The sequence below is a fragment of the Polistes fuscatus genome, unplaced genomic scaffold (assembly GCF_010416935.1).
Source record: "Polistes fuscatus isolate 324 unplaced genomic scaffold, CU_Pfus_HIC Scaffold22, whole genome shotgun sequence".
Taxonomy (NCBI): Eukaryota; Metazoa; Arthropoda; class Insecta; order Hymenoptera; family Vespidae; genus Polistes; species Polistes fuscatus.
In genome coordinates, this window is record NW_025113099.1 from 2808642 (window position 1) to 2830140 (window position 21499).

At 33.9% G+C, this 21499-nt stretch overlaps 1 protein-coding gene across 1 annotated transcript in view; it reads right to left on the reverse strand.

Annotated features, from left to right (window-relative positions):
- Positions 1 to 1553: 1553 nt before the first annotated feature.
- LOC122517973 (myb-like protein P) overlaps positions 1554 to 21499 on the reverse strand; it is a 35993-nt gene continuing 16047 nt past the window's right edge. Inside the window, exons 2-13 of the mRNA XM_043636607.1 lie at positions 18787 to 18918; positions 13096 to 13269; positions 11429 to 12770; positions 10247 to 11336; positions 9783 to 10156; positions 9549 to 9699; positions 9216 to 9441; positions 8983 to 9148; positions 6027 to 6156; positions 2797 to 2961; positions 2334 to 2591; positions 1554 to 2232 (exon numbers count right to left, since the gene is read on the reverse strand). Of these exons, the coding sequence (XP_043492542.1) occupies positions 2044 to 2232; positions 2334 to 2591; positions 2797 to 2961; positions 6027 to 6156; positions 8983 to 9148; positions 9216 to 9441; positions 9549 to 9699; positions 9783 to 10156; positions 10247 to 11336; positions 11429 to 12770; positions 13096 to 13269; positions 18787 to 18916 (4395 nt within the window). The 5' untranslated portion in view covers positions 18917 to 18918 and the 3' untranslated portion in view covers positions 1554 to 2043. The remainder of the gene's footprint in view (positions 2233 to 2333; positions 2592 to 2796; positions 2962 to 6026; positions 6157 to 8982; positions 9149 to 9215; positions 9442 to 9548; positions 9700 to 9782; positions 10157 to 10246; positions 11337 to 11428; positions 12771 to 13095; positions 13270 to 18786; positions 18919 to 21499) is intronic.

Here is a 21499-nt window from a genome sequence, read left to right on the forward strand (position 1 = left end):
ATCGAAGGAAATGTGTATTGTTGTTCAGAAGTTCGTTGAATAAGAAAAGAAAAATTTAAAATATTATTTTTTGTTAGATTTGTAATTATTAGATTGTTATTTTGTTATACCTAAAAATTTATATTATTCTGTCGAAGATTTTTATGTTAAAAGTATTTACTTAATTAGAATCAGTAGCCACTTATTATTAAATTGTATTTCAATTTTTTTAGATTTATATTACAAGTAGGTTTTTTGAGTACAGAAAAGAATTCGTATATACTTTTTTAAATTTTCTTTTCTTTAAAAAGATCGAATACTTACATATTGTTTGGATAATATTGAACACAATCGCATATTCTTAAATATATCCAAAAATACAAATATGAAATATTTAATAATACAGTATCGATAAATTACGTTAATTTACTTAATAATGTATAGATATATTTATTTATATATAAGGGCACTATTAACCATGTATAAAATTCTTATGTGCAGCTTGCCTGATGGCAAATGAAAATGGGGAAAAAAACCAAACGAATAAAGAAAAAAAAGGGCAAAATTTTTCATAACAAACTAAGAATAAAATTCTTTTCACGACAAAACTTATACATAATTTTTATCTATTATATTTAAATCTAATATTTAAAGGAAAGATCTCAACCAGATTAAAATAAAAATATATGTTTGCATTTATACTTCGATAAAGAGAGAGAGAGAGAGAAGAGAGAGAATGAGAGAGAGGATACATGTTAATTATATATAATAACAAGTATTCGTGTATTCGTGATTTTAATATTTAAAATGATATGAAAGATATTTTTGATTAATGGGTAATAATGACTGATATATCAAAGTATCTCACAAGCGATACTTTAAGTTATATACAACGTTTCTCAAAAGTGCATGCATTTTCCTTATTCTGAATATTTATTTAAAAAACAAAAAAGAAAATAATAATTAAAAAAAAGGTCAGTACAGGCGTGTATCCTCATATATATTTATTCTACCCTGGAAGACTAGATTAAAAATGCCTACAAAAAACTACGAAGACCCTAATGAACGCTTATTTTTTTTTTTTTTTCGTTTAAATAATACGAACTTATACTACTATTATAACTTGCATAATCATTCATTTTTAATGAGTAATACTTGCGCGTTAAACAGACTAATTTATAGTGGCTTAAATCTTATTCTTATTATTATTATTTTTATTATTATTATTATTAATATTATTTTTTTATTAAATACATTGGCATTAATGGCAAAGTAATTTACTCTCTCATTTTCGTCTTTTTTTTTGTTTTTACATCTTACTTCAATAATAAAGATAACAATTTTAATATTAATTTAGATAAATATACAAAATGTACGCGATTATGCAAATTTGAGAGAGAGATTTTTTTCATTCGTATAAGTTGCAGCACCGAGATTTATATGTAAAAAATGTTTTTTTCTTTCGAAAGTGTAGTCAATTATTATAAACGAATATAAAAGATGGGGAAAGAAATGGAATAAAAGATCAACTTATTGGACGACATAAAAACTAATAATCCTTAAATTCATGCTAATTATGGCAATAGCGAAGTAACTTTATAATAATCGAATCGGTTAGAAAGTACATGTACACCATGAGCTGCTACAGACTCGGTCTTGGCAGCTGCCTCATAAATTACAAATCATCTCCAAATATTCTTATTCGTTCTTTTTTATTTTATATTAAAATTCTTTTTCTTCAATTTTCAATATACTCGAGTTAGTATAATTCTTTCGATAAGTCTTATTCTCTAATTCCAACAATTTTCATAATCGATTAAATAACAAATTGACACGCGACTGCTAATAATTTAGTTTCTTTTTTATTCGAATTTTCTCAATTTCGTCGCGTAGGATCTTCAACAGGCATATCTTCTGCTTTTTTTTTTCTCTTCTTAGTTTCTTTTTATTCCAAATCGAAGGACCGAGATTTTTACCAAGAGATCTTTTTCTTTCTTTTGTTTTTCTTCAAAAATACAAATTAATTATTAATAAGCGTTTCGTCTTTTGTTTTTCTGTCTTTTCTCAAACGCCATGATCAAATTCGTGATATCCTTCTGCTCCTGTGAAAACTACGTCGACCCAAACTCTCATAGCTTCTGGACTAGGTGCCATCAGGTGATACAATCTTGATGAAGTTTTTATGATGAAGGTTAACGATGGTTGTGGTGATTTAACTGTGTTCATGTGATCCACGTAAACCTCTTCTATCGACTGTATAAAATAAATGAAATAACAACACAAATTATCCCTATTTATTATATTATCCATTTGATTATTTTGAAGAAAAAAATATTTGTTATTTTCTTTTATACCTGAAAGTAAATAACTCCTCGTGCCTTTTTCGAATTACTATCGCTGTAATACGTTAAGGTTTTCCTCTTTCGATCGAAAACGAACCATCGTTTGTTCCAGTGATGAAACTTTTTACTCATCTTTGATAAATAGCCACTGCAACTGGTAGTATTAACTGTGACATCATCTATCAGCTGCAACTGATGTCCGGCAGTTTCAATGTGATGCCTCAGATCCAAGGATTCGGATTTTATAGGTAGATATCTTGTTAGCGGCCTCTGAAAATAGATTTAGAAATCATCGTTTAATGCGTCAAACTTATCGCTGATAAAGATAACGAGGATTGCAAAATTATTGGTCACTATTGATATGACATTTATTAGTTCGTAAATTGATAATACTTTTTCTTCAGCCTTAAATGTAAATTTTAAATGATTTTCATGATAAAGAACAAAAAAACGTCTTAAAAATTCATTAATTTACCTGGAGTTTAGCCTTTTCTCGATGTTTGACAGGTTGAAGTGGACCGATAGTATCCATTTCACTGGAGATCTGTGAAAGAGGTCGGCTTCCGTTTCCGTCAACGATACCACCACTGTTGTTACTCAGCCTTTCCCCTTCCATTGACGTTCTCCTATCATCTCTCATCTATTTAAAAAAAATGTAATCGTATTTATATTGCTTTAACGTGTTGGTTCTATGTGTGTGATAGGTCAGGAGAGGTTCCCTCATAATCCTTTAGCGATTAAATCCTACGACATATTCTAAATTTAAACAGTTGATAACAATGACGATCTATGAGGAGACAAAAATAAAAATATGACGATAATACATTTATTTAATCAAATTTGAAATTTTAATCAAGTAAAAAGTCACGTTCACAATGTTCGTAGAAGTATTTCATGCGTTTCAAGCGTACTCGAGTGAGAATGAAAGAGAAAGAAAGAATGAGAGAGAGAGAGAGAGCATGACTTCGCATAAGGGCAGTCAATGAGGAAAAATTGCTTAATGAGGTAGCCCTGAGTGATTCATACAAAGGAAAATGCTCCTATTATTCCGTCATTTCTCACACTTTATACAGAAACTCGTTTAATAAACTCCGACGATACTCGAGACTTCATTGACTACGTATTATTATACTTAATAATATTTTTTTTATATATATATTTTTCATGTCATTAAAAAATAAAGAAACCTAAAATAATTCTATATATATATAGAATTGATCGTTAATATAATTTCATAATTTAAATCCTTTGGATGATTTAACTTACGCGTTTTTTTCTAATACATTTCTTCTTTTTAACTTCTCTTTTAATATAATTCATCCACATGAGAGACATTTGATACGATTTTTTTTTGGATGATTGAAATTTTACAAAAAAAAAAAAGAAAAAAATGTATAGCAATTTTTAGAACAGATTCGAACAGTTGTCGATTCTCGAGGAGACAAAACGAAACTGACGTTTCTGTGAGAGACAGAAAATATCTCGACAATTTCCGTTTCAAAGATTTGTCCTCCTCCCTCCTCCCTCTTTTTCTGTTTTTGTATGTATGTATGTATGTATATATGTATGTGTGTGTGTGTTTTCTTCGTCTCTCTCTCTCTTTATCTCTTTCTTACTCATCTTTCTGTATATTACAAATATCATCATCCTTGCAAAATTTAACCAGAGCTTCTTTATGTGGTCGTTCAAATAGAGGAAGCATTTCCTATCTAAAACAAACGTTTTCTAGATTTTATTTACTCGTTGCTTTATTACGTAACATCCAATAGAGAGAAAGAGAGGGGTTGGGAAGAGTAATGCATTCCACGAATAGTACAACTAAGCCAGTCATTCGAATAAAACTCTGAGAAAATTCCTTTCAAATTCGAAATTCCATTTAAATTTAGAAAATTGAATCTTTTCTGTTATAAACCCACCACCATTTTGATATCCTATATTTTTTTTTTATATACCGTATATTCAGTATGTTTTTTCTTTTTGATTAAAACTTATCTGCACAAATTTGTAGTAAAATATACAATAAGATATTTAAAAATGTTTAGTAAAAGATGTTACAAATATTAATACGTTTAAATCTAATTTGCAAGAAGAATTTCATTTTGTAAAACGTTTTTCTCGAAACAAGATTATTGCTTTTACGTTGAACTTTTGTAAAAAGTTATGAAATAGTACATTACAGTACAGTACAGCAGGGCAGAGCATAGCATACACTCAGACATTTTTAATTCTTCTTTTTCCAAAACTCCTTCCTTTTCTCTCTTTTGTTTAAGCCTTTTCTCATTACATTTCACTGAAAGTTTTAATCTTTAATGCTACCCTTGCCTTGGTTGGCTCAGGCTCGAAAAGCACCCCGTTATTACAACCCTGGCCTAGTTAAAATTTGCTTAAAGGAAACACGTGTAATGCAGCAACGTTTCTTCTCATGAATCGACCAAAACGTTTTGCTCTAGAATGTCTACTACTTGCGAAATTTTTGTTTCTCTCTACCTTCTCTCATTTAGATAATAATTGCAAATGTTTGTTATTTGCTTAAACTATTAAATCCAATTTGTTTTCTTTTAAAAAATTACTAACAATTATGATAACAAAATTTACCAAATTTTTGGAAGCCCCCAACGATAGGCAAACTTTTTTAAAAAAGAAGTACGCGAAATAATTTTGCGTGCATGCACTCAAATAATTGATAAATTCCTATCGATATTGATTTTTTGAATTTCAATTTGAATGTTCGCACAATTAAAAATATGTCAAATTAATGAAAATGACGAACAAATATTAGTGCAAGGAATTAGAAGAAAAACAGAAAACGTTTTATCGCGTTATTATCTTTATCGAAACTTCGTCGATTTAAGCCTGGTATGATTAAAATTTATCTTTCACCAATAACATCTCGATTTAGCAATTTATCATGAATTTAGTAAAAGTTTAGCAATTGTACGAAGGATCATTTAATGAAATTTGAAATCACTAATGAAAAATAACGATTAATTTTCATTTCAAACTAAACGCAAATTATTCAGTCGAATCGGATAAACAAAGAAGATACGGTATGATGATTACAAAGTAAAAAACGTAATGTTTGACGTAAATGTTTTCTTATATTAGAAGACGTATTAGAAACGATCGAAAAAGCTCTTACGCAATGAAGCAAATGTGGCAGAGCAACAGCTATTAATTAGGTCATGATGTAGTTTTCCAAGCTGCATCTAATGTACGTCTCGATCCTTATAAAAACGTTTGCGATATATATATATCATCGTATTCGATGAATTTTCCAAAATATTTGTTAAACTCATCGTTAGACTTTTTCTAAACGATAATTAATTCCGATCGTATCCTAACGAATCGACGATTTCATTAAAATGTGTGATTTCGAGAAAACTAAAAATAAAATTTTAAATAATTTTAAAACTTGTAGTCTACGAAAAATGATGTCAACGATATCTCATTGACTCGCGACATCGTAGATATAAATATAGATTCGAAGTAGTTTATCGTTACGAAATTTTTCAACGATTCTAATCGTAACATAGAAAATAGATCTATTTAATCCTTCAAATACAATCCAATAACCCTTTATTTGAAACTTATTCGATCGAATGCGACGACGTGCAGCAAGTAAATCGAACTGTTGAGTTTAGATTGAAGATTAGAACGAAAAAGAAAGAAAGAGAGAGAAAGAGAGATAGAGAGAGATTTACTCACGTTATCATTTTGAAGCAGACTGTAGGAGTTGTTAGATGGTCCTGGACTTGGCGAGGTGAGTTCCGAAAGTTTACTCGGTGATAATTTCTCTCCGGTTCCTCCGTCAGCTCCGTCGCTACTCCCGCTACCACTACAAAAAAAAAAAAAGAAAAAATAAAGAAAAATGACAAATTTATAAACAAACAAATAGACCGTGGAATAAATAAAATCATCGCGACGATGTTCTTCTTCCTTTGCTGGTTTATTTTTCCAAGCCAACAAACCATTACTCATTTTTTCATCTTAAAAAATATCTTAAATAATTGGAAATGTTTTTTTGGATCATACCGGATGTACGGTGATGTTAATAGGTTTGTCGTATTGGATGAAAAAAAATTGTTAAATCCTTTCGCGTGTTAGGAAGAACGAGACTGGGTTTACCTTCGAAGTTACGTGTACGAATAGACGAGAGAGTATCTCGATTCTCTCTGCTAGCGTGAACTTTAGCCGGTTTGCATAGGAAAAAACGTACTGGGACGACTCTTCTACTCGTGACCGACGAGACTACTGACGAGGCCTATAGTCGCGGCAGGTATTATTAAAACCTAACAAGCACAAAGTGACTTGGTCGACCGGTTCGACAGAGTGCCACCGGCATAGCGTTTGATTCTCTTCTACCACGTACAATGTGTTAGTGGTGAACGAGTAAACGGCACTCCTTCGCATCTCCTTCTATGCAGTCATCCTTAATTTTCCCTCGTTTCTGCGCTTTCTTTCAAGGTCGCTCTACCACTCTCTCCCCTCCCTCTTTAAATATTATGTCCTTCTATTTCTTTCGAAATATTTCAAGTATGCGACACAACATGACTTCTTTACACACATACAAATCCTATGTGCGCACGTAATGGGGGATATATATGTAAATTATAATTAAATAATTTACGTGGAAATTATAAAAAATAATTTTAAAAAGTAAATAAAACTGGAGAACAAAAATTTGATCTGTGCTCGGTACTAATTTGATTTTTTTTTTTTTTAATTTTATATATCGCGTATTCAGTATTTTTTAAATCAAAGTTATTCGTATAAATTTATAGTAGTTCAGTAAAAAAAATATCACAAATACACTAACACGTTATGCAATCACCAAACGATTACAGGTAAAAATTCAAATAAAAATAAAATAAAATTAATTTCAGATGAAATAGTACCTATTCGATAAATTAATAAAACTAAGTAAATAAATATGTATTTTAGTGGAGGTATTTCAATTATTTTTTGTATATTTTATTTCTGAGCGAATAATAAGAAATGAAAAATACCGTGAAACTTACAGACAACGTTGACGAATATCGCGAGTACGAGTTTCCAAAGGATTATAACAATTTTCACAAATCCAATCCTTAGTAGCAAGATAATAACGATTGCTCGTGAGAAAAGTAATTAGATTGCACCCTCTCAGTCTGGCCTCGTTCATAATCGTTTCACCCACGTTTCTTCCGTTCATTTTTGAACATCATCCACAAACTTTTTCTTCTTTTTTTTAATAACATACACTTTATCATCAAAGTTTATCTCTCCAAATCCACTGGTAATAATCCATCGTTAATGAAACTCTTAATCTTACTTGCCAAGATCCAATCATTTCACTTATCTTCACTTATACTTGTTTATTTTTTAAATTAATTTTGTAAACTTCTTTACGAACAAAAAATTAGTCAGAAACCAAGCGATAAAAAACATATTTTTATGATAGATTAATAAAAAAAAAAAACATAATTTAAACACTATCTTCGTACGTTACACTTGGATCAATATTGAATTTTACGAACAGAATTTTATCTCTCTCTCCCTCTCTCGCTTTCTTTATTTTATTATTGATTTTAGTTTTCGTGTACTAGATTGGATAGAGAAGGAGGACGACGACGACGACGACGTATCAAAAAACGTTGATGTTAACGTCGACGAGCCGTGAAAAGACAGCGAGTTAGGAGAGATATCGTATCGCATGATAACGCCCCACTTCGAATAGCAATACTAGCACTCAGAACACATATACATACATTATACCAGATACATTAAGAGACTTATGAGAATAACCGTACACATATGCACATGTGTGAGTGAATGAGTGAGTGAGAGAGAGAGAGCTGGATAGATTGTTAAGAGGTTCGCTAAAACGTTTGATTGTTAAGAGCAATCAGACTTCTCGTCATCATGATCGTAACATACAATCGGTTTCCTTCCTCGTAAATTTGAACTTTCAAGGCTTCCACTTTTACTTCTGACTCTGAACAAATTCCAATTTTTGTAAATGTAAATATTGGGATTAAGCAAATAAGAGAGATCCTTGATTTTATTGCACTATCTTTTTTTTCTACTCTAAACCGTGATAAGTTTATAGACTTCTTGAACTTTGTCTATTTAGAATGATTTTAAATAATACGTTGCTTGTTATTATCGTTGATATTTTTAATGATGCGTTCAATTTTTCTTTTATTTATTATTTTTTTCTTTTTTTTATTGAAATATATTAAAGATCCATTGATCATATACCGACGAGAATAATTCTCAAACACTTTGTAAATATCAAAACCTACTCCGATTGGAGCTCGCGTTATACTAAGAACAATTCGGTACTGGGAGTTGAGAGATCCGTTATACGGATGATCGAAAACGTACGTGGAATATTTAATAAGATTTTTCAATGGCTTCCCTTTCTTTCTCCCCTCTCTGTTAAAAAGTTTTCGTACAAGTTTAACACTATAGCGAACATGCGTCATTGATGTCCTTGTAATATCGGATATTACATGAATTATTTCATTCACGTATTCATTATTTTAAACATATCGCGATGAAATTTATTTCGAGTAGGGATCGAGTTGATCTTTCTTTTTTTAAATTTGATTTATACGAAGCGTAGGATTTGATAAGATTATAATCAAGATTAAAAGATTTAGAGAAATGTGATAGATACCTTTCCGTTAAGCCTGTCGAATAGCTCGAAGATTCTTCACCCGACTCTACACTATTGAAGGAAGCACAATTCATCTTTCGTTCCTCCCATTGAGAACGTACTTCGTCTTGAACGCGTCTTTTGAGTTCTTCGACTCTTCTCCTTTCTTCAGAAATCACTTGGCTACCTGTTTAAATATTTGATTCGTTTTGTTTAATCTAAAATAAATGGACCTATTTTTTATAGGTACCAACCTTGTTTCGCTAAATGAAGCTGACGATTTCTCTCAATTTCCTTGAGGGACTCGATAGTCTTTCTACCTAAGCTGCCCTGATTATTTACTATGGGAGAGTCAATGGTGACTCTGGAGATTCTATCGAAATCTTCCCTGCTCGGTGATCGTTTCTCTTCGCAATTATCGTAGGAATTTTGTAACAAGTTTTCGAGTTCATCGTTGATGGTTCGCAATCTGTTTCTTCCCTAATCAAAAATTAAACAAAAAAGAAAACAAGAAGAACAAATGAAATACATGAAATCAATATTTTTGTAGTAGAAAAGGCATATCGTTTGAATTTGTTGTATCTTACTTCTTCCAATCGTTTCAAATGGCCTAATTTTTGTCTCTCAAGGCTTCTAGCATCTTTTGTCGCTATATTGTTGGCTTCCGATCGTTGAGACTCCAAATTGTTTAATTGAGCTTTCTTCGTTTCTATTCTCGACGTCAATTCGCTCAAATACCTGCCAAAATATTAATCAAAAAATATAAATCAACGAGTAAAAAATAGAATAAATGAAAAAAGTAATAAAAAATGTCTTCAAACCTTTGTAATTCCTCTCTGGTAGCGAGTTTGCTCGCTTCCTCTTCCAGATGATGGAATTCCAAATCCTCGAAAGCTTTCCTCTCAGTTTCAAGGACGTCTTGCTGAGCTGCCAACTTTTCACCAATGTCCTGCTGCCTCATTTCATCCATGGAACGCGTTAATTCTTCTTCTAATCTAGCGTAAGCTTGTTGAGCTCTCTGTACTCTTTGCTTAGCCTCTGTCTGTAACTTCGCTTGGGTCGTGTTATCCTCGGCCATTTCTCTTTCGAGTTCATTGATCCTCATCTGGACCTTTATCTTCTCACTCTCCTCTTGTGTCAACTTTAAAGATTCCGACTCGTATTCGGCCGATAAGAGAGCCTTTTCCAATTCCAACTGAAATTATTAATAATTATTGTAATCAAATTGACTGTAATCAAAAAATTCAACATAATTGATAATAAATTTAATTAATTTAAAAATTACCTCTCTGCTGATCTCTTCCTCTTGAATTTCAATATCCGCAACGCTTCTCTTCAAAGCATCCATGTTACTGAGAATATGAAGTTTTTCGTTTTGCAAAAATTCGATGTACTTTTTTCTATCCTCCTCTTCCAATTCCTTCCTTTCTTTATCAGCCTTGGCCTCGTTAGATTTCGCGTTATCCTTCTCGGAATTATTTCTTTTCGGCGTGGTACAAATTTCTTTGGATTTTGACAACATTGACAATTGCTCGATCGCTTCGAGAAGATCGTCGTTCGATATCGTCAATTTGTTTTCTATCATTTCGCACGAATTAGAAAGTTGACCATTTTTCTTTGGCATGGAATGGATTTGATTATTATTGTTATTGTTATTATTGTTGTTGTTGTTACTGCTATTGCTACTGTTATTGTTATGATGATTAGGAGTGTTGTTTGGCATCGATGATGATGCTGGTGATATGGAAGACACGATTACGTTCTCGTACAAACTCAAATTGCCATTGGAAGACACGAATCTTTCGTAATTTTGCGCCAAAGTTGTTTGCTGTTGGGTCGAAATTTTCGTACCATTCAATTGAATCGTTCCATAAGTCGAAGTTTCTTTTGTACTTTCCCGTTCGTCGCTGTTGTTGTTATTGTTGCTATTATTATTATTATTATGATTATTATTATTAGCCGCGGCACGATCGAAAGTGATATTTTCGTAATTTGGTGTACGGGCTTGTGAAATCGAATTAGAAAAACTATTACTTGTGTTATTCGCCGCCCATTTGGTGGTGGTAGCTTGATTATTGTTGTTACTATGATTTGGTATAGCTTGTTGAATCGCTGTATCTTGGATTATTGGACTTTCCAATTTCTGTGGGATTTGATCTTTTTGATCGATGGCCGAAGTATTATTTTGAAAGATCATTTTGGAATTTTGTACTGTCACGTTCTCGTAATTATTCGTCGACGACGGTTGCTGTTTTGGCGATTCGAAAGAAAAATGTGGTTGATTCTTCGATGGACTTTTTGGGCTTTCGTACGGTGATGCGTAGCCACCCCCTCCTAATCGTTTGTCTCGTGGAAGAGAACCATTCGTTTTGATTCTATGAAAAGAAAATCATTATTCCGGTTAAACGATACAATCGGATTTAAAATTGTCGTTAAAATGACGAGTATAATTATAAAGAAAAATTACCTGTTAGGTTGTCTCGGTTTATCGATGGTACTTTGTCTTTCGTATTCCGCGCACATAGCCAAAATCTCTTCCAATCTCATTTTCTCTTGTCTTTCAATTTCCTGTTCTCTTAATCTTTCTTCCTGCGCCCTTTTTCTTTTATTCTCCGCCTCGCGACGTTTGTTTTCAGCATCGATTTGCCGTTCACGAAGTTCCTCCAACGAACAACCACTTCCTATGCTCGGCGTTGGACTCTTAACACGAGTATACGGCCTATTTTGTTCACCACTGTATTTGGGGTTACGATTAAACGCTGGACTCGGTGGTTGAATCCGTTTGATGATATTTGGACTGGAACCAAAATTTGGACCAACTGCGTTCCTAATTACACCACTGGTGGTGTTGTTACTATTGACGTTATTGTTGCAGCGATTTGGTGTCACCGAACCATTACAAAGGCTTGAATTCGATCCAAATTTTTCCAATTGTAAATATTCCGTAGTGGTTTTGGTGACAATCAAACTCTGACTCATGTCGAATTCCCTACCAACTCCGAGATCATCCAGATCATTAGATCTCTGACACATCATACTACGAGACATTAGATCCGTACGAGAGGCTGAATTTCGTGGCATAACGTAATTCTGAACACCTTGATCGTTCTCGCTTTTATTGTCGCGATAATATGGCTTGTAAGTCTTCAAATAAGTTTCAGCCGTTGAGAACATTTGTATTTGATTACGATTTAAGGTCGGCGAGTTCTGATAAGACAAGGAACGATTGTGATCTAACATCGGTGAGTTTTGATTAGGCGTGTTAGATCTGCTATGATTTTTATTACTTTCCGTTGTTGACTGACGATTGTCTTCGAAGGAATGATTATTTGGGGATGACGTAACGAAACACGGAGTGTTCGAGCGGCTTCTGTCTAAACTCGTCAGATTTTGAATTGGCGAATTATTGTTGCTCGATAAATTGGAACTGTTCCTTGCCGAGGAAGTCGGTGTTCTCGAGTGTCCTAAAATCTGATCGGCCGGAACGTTGGTCGTAATACCACCTGCTGGAAATACTTTCGGTGATACGTAGTTGTTGTTTCTGTTTTGCTTCGACAACATCTCAAATTTCGTTAACTTCCCAAGGAAGCCAACTTCGTCGTCGGAACATGAATTCCTTGGTGATTTTCTTGGCGCAACCGGTGGCTTTCTTTCCAAGTGACAGCCCTCCTGAAGTTGATTGTCAGGTAGGGAGAAGCTTATGGGTGCCATGGAAATTCTTGATTGTGGCAGTACCGATCGGAGTTGCTTGGCCTCGGCAGGGTGATTGAAGCGCATGTAATTTGATCTGCCTATCGACAGCATGCAACCTATAACACACGACAAGGAAGAACAATCTTAAATGTGATTTTTATTGTTATTACGTTGTAACGTGTCAATACTAATATATTTATCTATCTATTTATCTATGAAATAAATACAATTTTTATGTGAAACATTTCAAAAAAGAAAATAACATTATTTCAAAAGATCGAATAACTGTTTTTTCTTTGATATTATTTAGGCAATCGAAAAGTGAGAGTGAACGTTTGATAAGTATCCTTCTTTCGAGACTTTCTTTTGGGTCGAGACGAATTTGGTACGTCGGTGGTACACACACACACATATTGCAATAGTATCGGCACAAGGTCTTACCTTGAATAAGTCGCACCGATGAATTTATCGGGACACCATCGATAGCCGTGTTTCCATTTATGGGATGAAGAGTGACCACACCGTTATTGTTTTCGATCGCGCAATGAATGGATTCAACTCCTGTACCGGCCAATGGAATATCAGCATCCCTGTTCGATCCGAGAGTAATCCTACCTGTACCAACAAAAAAAAAACTTATCAGATTTTTATATACGTGCGCGCACACACATTTTTGATCATTCGATCAATAATGATATTTCAAATTACCGACATACAGTAGAACTTGAATAATAGGTGAATTCTCAAGTGCAAGATCTTTCAACGCTAGATCTTCAAACTACCACGCTCTCAATGTTTATTTGAACCGAAACGAGGATCAAAGTTAACCATTCGAATTTATTTTCCCTTCTAAATTAGCAAATCCTTGGAAATCTGAGTTCACCATTTGCACCCACAATTCTACGACGGAACTATAGTTACATATACAGAAAGAGAGAGAGAGAGAGGGAGATTTAGGTTCTATTCATTACACCTCGTTACATGAAAGAGGCACACGCGTTAACAGTAATCGATGTCTCTCAGTAGTTCTCAACCAACGAAATAATGATATTTCTAATAAATTTGCTAGACTTTTCTAACTTAAAAGCTAACATCATATTTGTTTTCTTTTCATTTTCTTTCTAAACCGATTGTCTCTCTTTCGTCTCAATAAAAATGTCGTCCCAGTCTGTTATGATTCAGACATTTATTTCTCCATTTTGTTCTTATATTTCTTGGACATCCAAGATTAGATCGGCGCCTCGGAGGGCACCAGGATTCACACTTACTTTCGTTCGGTAATCGTCCGAGAAAATAGAAGAATGAAAAAGATTCTCGTGCAGTGTACCCGAGAGTATAATTCAGAGTCCGCGGCGTATTCCGATCTCGCAAGACGCGAGTAAATCGCAGTGCATTCTACAAAGGACTGCAGTTATATTTAGTTTTGGCGCGGTTCTACTCTCTCTCTCTCTCACTCTCTCTTCTTCCTTCCCTTTCCATGCATTTTCAGTCTTTTTGGAAACCCGTCCGCCATGTCTAAAATATATCCCTAACTTAAGGGAGAACCTTTGAGATACTTGGAATCTGACAGGACAACTCGTTCCAATGTCTTTGTCCTCTTCGAACTACATTTCTTTTCTTATTTCGCAATTATTCATTATTAATGCAATATAATTGTTATTATTGAATAATCAATGGTAATAATATTTGTCATCTATTCTCATTGTTTCTTATTTTTGTTAATTATTCTACGTCCAGTTTGATCATGAAGGATTATTTGAAAAGAGTATTTTCTTTGATAGTGAAATATAATAAGATATTCCTTATTCGACGATATAATCTTCTTGATCTTTCAGCATAATCAACAAGGGTAGAGAAGTACAATCGAAAGCTTTTAATCTTCTCATTTTCCAGCATTGTGACTATTTGCTTGAACGGTTCATTGTTTGTATCGGTAAAAGGGGTAGACAAGTTCCACTTGGTTGCATTATAGTACACATGGAGACCATGTATACTTAGCAACCAGTCTTCTCTCTTTATCTATCTATCTATCTATCTATCTAGCTATGTATCTTTGTATTTATCGATTGTGTGAAGATACATAATACAACACTACTGTGTTATACACTTTGTGTACAGGTTACAAGCTCTATTCATTCTACTCGAAATGAATGGGGGAAAAAAAGACTAAAGAAATAAAAAAAAGAGACACAAACAACAACACATTCGTACGATAATCAGCGAGGTGCATACGAGAGAGAAAGAGAAAGAGATTTAAAAACAGGAAGCAACTTCCTGACAAACCAATTCGCTTTGGTCCCTATTGTATTCGAACGAGCTTCATACTTCCAGTCCAAGAATTTACTCTCGCTCTTTTGTGTAAGATATTCATTTTTAAATTTATGCAATAGTAAAATGAAATTATTTTTAATATATTTGATATATATATTTTAATATTTACAGTGTAATATACGTGGATGGTGGTGGATTGACAAATTTTATAGCCTAACATGGAAAACTTTTCAATTCACCCTAGTATCCGCAACAATTTAATTACTTTTGTATTAGGTCTTGCCTAATAGTTATTTAATATTATCTAAAAATAAATAATAGAGACACTTTTAAATAATATGATTCATTTGAAAAGAATTCAAGGTTCTTTTTCTTTTTTTGTAAAAATGTCTCCTTGCAATTGATATTTTTTATTTGAAGAACTCAACTAATTGACTTTCTAGCTCGGTGCTATCTTGTTTATTTCGTCTCGTTTAAACTATGATGACTACAACGCAATTGGATCTCATCGGGCTGCGTAATAAAGATGACTCTAGATGGATGGAAGACACGGTTGTCAGATAATAAGAAAGAATTACTTGAAAAGTGAGCCGAGGAACGAGGATTATTAGATCTTAGAAAAAAAAAAAGGGCGCAATCAATTTCCAAGTATACAGGGTATAAACGACCTCGTAACTTTTTGAAACGAACAAAAGAATTCGTACGAATGTTCATTTTTGACTTGAATCATCTTATATTTAAAATTGATATTTAATTTATATGAATGAAATGAATTAAAATGAATTACAAAAAGGGGAAAAAAAAGATCGAAGAAACGGTTAGATTCGATGAATCTTTCGAAGGAAACGGGAATAAAATATTTCCGAGTGGAATCACCTCTCATCTCATACTAGAAAATACTTCTTGGATTAGGATGATTCACTGGTTGTAACTACTCCATGACTACCCGTTACCATTTCCCAATGTTTTTCCAAGGAAACGAGAAACAAGCGAGCTTAGGCTTATATTCTGGAAGTTCTGGAAGTTCTGGAAGTTCTGGAAAAGAATAGACCGAAGAAATATCTGGGATTGGCTTGAAAATACAAAATTAAAAGAAATACTAAAATAGGAAATCAAATTAAACATGAATTCGTATAACGCAATTTAAAAAGATGAAGAACAACGCTAAGATGTAATGAAAAATAAAAAAAAAAAGATTAATTATTATGTAAAAAAGATTATATTTAAATAAAAAATGAATCCACTCAATTTATAATGAAATAAAATTGTAATATTCGACGCGAGAAAGATTATAAAAGGGTACATAAATATTATATATGAAGAAAATTAGAATAAAAAATGCATAGAGAGATAGGAGCTAGGGAAAGTGCTGCACATAAGCGATTATGAGAGAAAGATAAGGAGAAAGAGCAACGTGGAGAGTGATAGAGATAGAAAATGAGTAAGTAAAGAGGTAAAAGAGGAAGAAAGAGCGCACTTTGAGGATTGACTCATGCAATAATTTATATTGCGAGTGCCCTGCTCTCCACGAAGCGACTATATTTAAGTACTGCTGTACAACTTGAAGAAAGAGCACGAGAGTGACTGAGAAAGCAAGAGAGAACAAGAATGAGAGAGAGAGGTATGCACTTATGAGCCAGCATGGTCTCTTCTTGCTGGGTTAGTGTCCTCCGTTTCTCCACCACCACCACCACCATTGCCACCATCACCAACACCACCTTCTTTCTCCTTCTTTTACTTCTCGTTCTTCCGCCTCTTCCCTTCATTTCCGAGCGAAGAAGAAGCAAGCGTCTTTACGCCATTTATATACCCTCCCGTACGAGCAATTTATACGCGCGTATGAAAGCACGTGCATCGAAGAACGCTCTTTCAGAAATGGCGCGCTGCATAAAGCGCCCTCACCTCCCGCGTGCAACACCCTACTTTTTACGTTCTTTCTTTTTTTATTATTTTATTCGTTTATTTTCTCTTTCTCTCTCTCTCTTCTCTCTGTTCCCTTTCGAATGCTAAGATGCTCTTGATGAAACGATCAAATTTCTTTCAACGTTGAAAATGAACGATTTGGATGCGATATTATCTTATTTGAAATTCTTCCTTTTCATTTCGTTCGATCAATTTTGAAATACATTCGTATCCTTCGAATCACGTATCTTACAGTGGCATAAGTTTTTTCCTTTTCTTTTTTTGTTTTTTTTTTTCTTGGAGTCGAACTTCCTTCCGGAAATTGGACGTTAAACTTTGAATGCATCTCGTCGAAGTACACGGATGACTAGACGACGAAAGCGTAACACATCTTACACGATGTATTTTTAAAAGGGAATATTTCAACGATGAGGCGAACTCGCAACACGCACGCACCCGCGGCCTTTCTAGCGGAGCTCGATTATTTCAGGAATATGTAGTCGAGCACGAGAGAGTTCGAAAAGGGAAGGAAACAGCATAGCATACGAAGAAGAAGAAGAAGAAGAAGAAGAAAGCGCTTGCTTGCTCGACTCTTGCTTCTATTTTATGTAACATATACACGCGATCAAATTTAATAATCTAATCGCATTTTTACACAAATACACCGAACTAAGATTCAACACATCCATGAGATTAATCCTGAACTAGTAGTCGAGATATCAAATTAACAAATTATGGACCTTATTCGTTCCCCCTCGAAAATTTGACTCTAATCAAATCCTTCTTCCCTCTTCAAAATTATCTTCCTGCCGGTGGTAACTAATTATTTCATTTTGCTGGATGATAATTTCATCCTCACTTCTCTTCTCTCTCTTCCTCTTTTTATTTCTGTCGTTAGTTATCTGCCCTTGAAAATATTACACGATGATAGATTAGAAAAGATTAGAATATTTCGAGTAGTATTCGGTATGCAAGAAAGCGAGCTTAGCGTGGAACAAAATCGTCTAAAATTATTGAACAGATATATTAGACGAGATTGGAATGTTCCAAGTTAAATATACGCGTTATCCTGCTGCGTGTGATGTTATCTTACTGATGACATCATATTTGCAAAGTCGACTTAACAAATAAAGATTTTTGTTGCAATTTAAATCCTTGGATAGGCAAGAAAAGAAACGAATGCAACTCGAGCGTGAGCGGTAAAAAAATCTTCTTCGTACGTTCACGATTACGAAAGTTAATCTTATCTGTCGGCGCTATTATACGTGGATTTTTTCAGACATCCCTTCCTCCTTTTTTCTCTTTTTTAATTTCTTTTCTTTCATCGAGATGATATCACTTCGTTCCTTCCACACGCGATTATTTTCCCCACAAATTGACTCTATCGAAAGAATTTATCTCTAGGAGACACGCCTTCCAAAGAGAAAGAGAAAGAACAAAAATCAAGACAAAGACAAAGATATGGACGGTCAATCGAGAAACACCATGGGATTTCATTTTCTTTTTTGTGCAACGTCATCGAGAGTCTTTAGAAAACGAGCGATCGTTTTCCTTACGAATTATCGTTCCTCTTCTCCTCCTCTCCCCCATTCCGTTTTTAAAGGAAGCCCTTTAGCTTAATCATCGTAATATCGATAATATGTACGAGAGTACAAGTTACAACAAACAAACAAACGATTTCGATGAGCAACTTGCAGGTGATTGGTTTTTTTTTTTGTAGAAGTTCCAAGTATATCATATCTATGCGTAGAATAATTATTAATAATAAATGTATAGGGGCTCGGCTCGAAGTCATACGTAGCGTGGCGCGGAAAGAACTTATGGGAAAAACCTAATATTTAACTCCATTTCATTTCTCATGTAAAAGATAATGCTATTATTTTTGACGTTAGACTGTAATTATTATTTTCAGTAGTAAAGAATTATAGCTCGTATAAAATACATGTAACTTGGTTTTACCTTCTGGTAAAGGATGCAAGGTCACTGCAGTCGACAATCGTCCGCTTCCCGTGGACACAAGATGCGGTGCTTCCGTTTGAACTCGTAACGCCCGGCCAGCTTCTCGTACTTCAAGACCAGCGTTCGCCATGGCTGCAAATAATACATAATAAAAAAAAAGCCATAAAAAATATTATTACGAAAATAGTTCGAAGGGTAGAAATTATTTCGTTAAAAAAAAAAAAAACAAGAATAGCATAGAGATAAAAATTTTGTAACACGGTGGTGGATCATGATTGGTATCATTATTGTTTTATATATGTTGTTGTTGTGTTATAATGTTTGCGTCTGCGATAGAAATCACGACTCGTCGCGTCAAATCGATTTCGCCCGCGCCTCGCCTTATGCCCAAGGCTCGTGGGAAAAGAGAGAAAAAGAAATAAGAAAAAAAGAAAAGGTTTAAACGAATACGAAGAAGAAAAAAGACAAAAAAAAAGGGGGATGGATGAAGAAAACCGGTCTTCTTTCTTTCTTTCTCTCTTCTCGCATGAACCGATAGACGGTCGTTCCTTTTTTTTTTTCTTTTTTCTTTTTTAGTTTATTTTTTCTTAATCTTCTTCTCATCCTTTCTTCGCAGACTTCGGTCTTCGGAGTCACGGGTCAAGATAAATTAGAAGGCGTGTAGGTATTTCTCGCGTGTGCCATGAACGCGTGCAATGATTCAACCCCGTTCCTTCGACACGTGAGAAAAAGACGGGGAACATATCCTTTTTCAATTTTATACGAAAAGTTCTACGCAATTTTGTTTCTTCTCCTCACCGGTTCAATTATTTTTCATTTAACCAGATCATCGCGTACAGGTATATATATAAACGAAAAAAAAAGAAAGAAAAGAAAGATAGGTGATATTTTTAAGACGATTACAAAAAAAAATAACAAGATATCAAGAGATTTACGATCAAAATCTGAGACTAATCGATCGAACGAGTCGATTTATCGAGTACGTACTTACGATTAGTAAAACCGGCTTCCTTCTCGTGCATCTCCATGCCTTTTACATCGATGTACCCCAACGAACGATGCTCGCTGACTTAATCGTGCGACTTAAATTACCCGCCAATGGAATACGAGAAGATGTAATCCAGCCGAGTAGTCAGAGAGAGAGAGAAAGAGAGAAAGAAAGACTGACTGACTGACTGACTGACTGTATATACGTGTGCCCTACATGACCATATAATAAAATGACAACTTAGGTCGATTTCTCGAGACGTATGCTCGATCCTGGGACCTCGTAACTCACCAAGGTAAATCTCAGAGTACCGAGTATGTGTATATATATATAGAAACATGTATGCGTACGCGTGAATGTACATATGCGAATGTGTGTACAGTTTTAAAAGGGAGAAGACAGAGAGTGTTGGTAATCGGCATGGATAAAAAGAAAAAAAACAAACAAAAAGAGAGAGAAAAAGAGGCCAGCAGCTCGTGTTCCCTCATAAATTCTGACTTCTTTTTCGTGTCTTTCTTTTTCTCTCGTGATAACAGGTGCTTATCTTGCGAGCTTGCAAACATTGCAAAAGTCGACGTCTTCTTGTCGTTGAACTCAACATTTCTTTTAACTCACAATCCTCATATTATTAACCTCGACAAGATTCAACTGCTTCTTTATATTATTCTTTTATTTTTTTTATTTTTAATATTACAGAATGGGGTGAGGGGGCTCAAAAGTTGTGAAAAGATGATTTTTCCCTTTAGTTCCTTCAAGACTTTTCGACTAAATGTTTTTCAATGGTACAAGTCTTTAGAATTTTTGGCTCACCTCGTATCACTTCAAAAATTATCTTACATTTTCTTTTTATTCGTACTAATGCACTTTCTTTTTTTTTTGCCTTTTTGTTCTGGTCATAGAACAAACCCCCTCCTCCCCCGTTAGAGAAAATTGATCTTAAGTTATAAAACCAAGAGAGACGGTTATATTTCCTCGTGTCGCTTATGTTAGACCGGCGATAGGCTAAATTCAACTGGTCGGTCTAGCGTAATGCGCTTAATTAAAGTTGTTTCAACTCGTTAAGATCGTTCACACGGGATGAACAACCCTATAAAACGACGTTGCATAGTATGCGCAGGCAACGCGAGCTATCTCGCTCGTTCAATTCCGAACGCGAAAATTTCGTTTTCCTTTCAATCAACATCGTTTCAATTTCATTTTCTATATCGATTTTTTTATCGCTTTTCTTCTTAGTTGCCCTACTTTCCTGTTCTTTCTTTTTAAAATTGTTCTTTTTATTATCCCTCTCCTCAATTTTTGTTTTACCGTCAATTGCACTTTTCGTTATATTCCTCGATATAGAATTTCTCTATTCCCGTTTATTTTATTATTATATATTATCTATCCTGTTATATTTATGCCATTTCATTGTACGTTTGCTTACAATCACATTTGATTTTTTTTTATTTTCAATGCATCTCTTTTTTTTTATGCAATCGTTTGTCTGATTGAATACACCTATATACTTCTGCACAGAATAAATACTATTTAAGTATTCTTTACCTTTCCAAATAGGCTAGTCAGCCATTGAATAGTATAAAAAAATACACACACAAAAAAAAGAAAAAAAAAAAAACAGAGAAAAAGAAGAATAAATTTTGCAAGTGTAAAAACAGTTGTACTGGTTGAAGCACGTATAGTTACATACGCGTGTCCTCATGTTGAAGAAACAATTCTCCTTTGAAA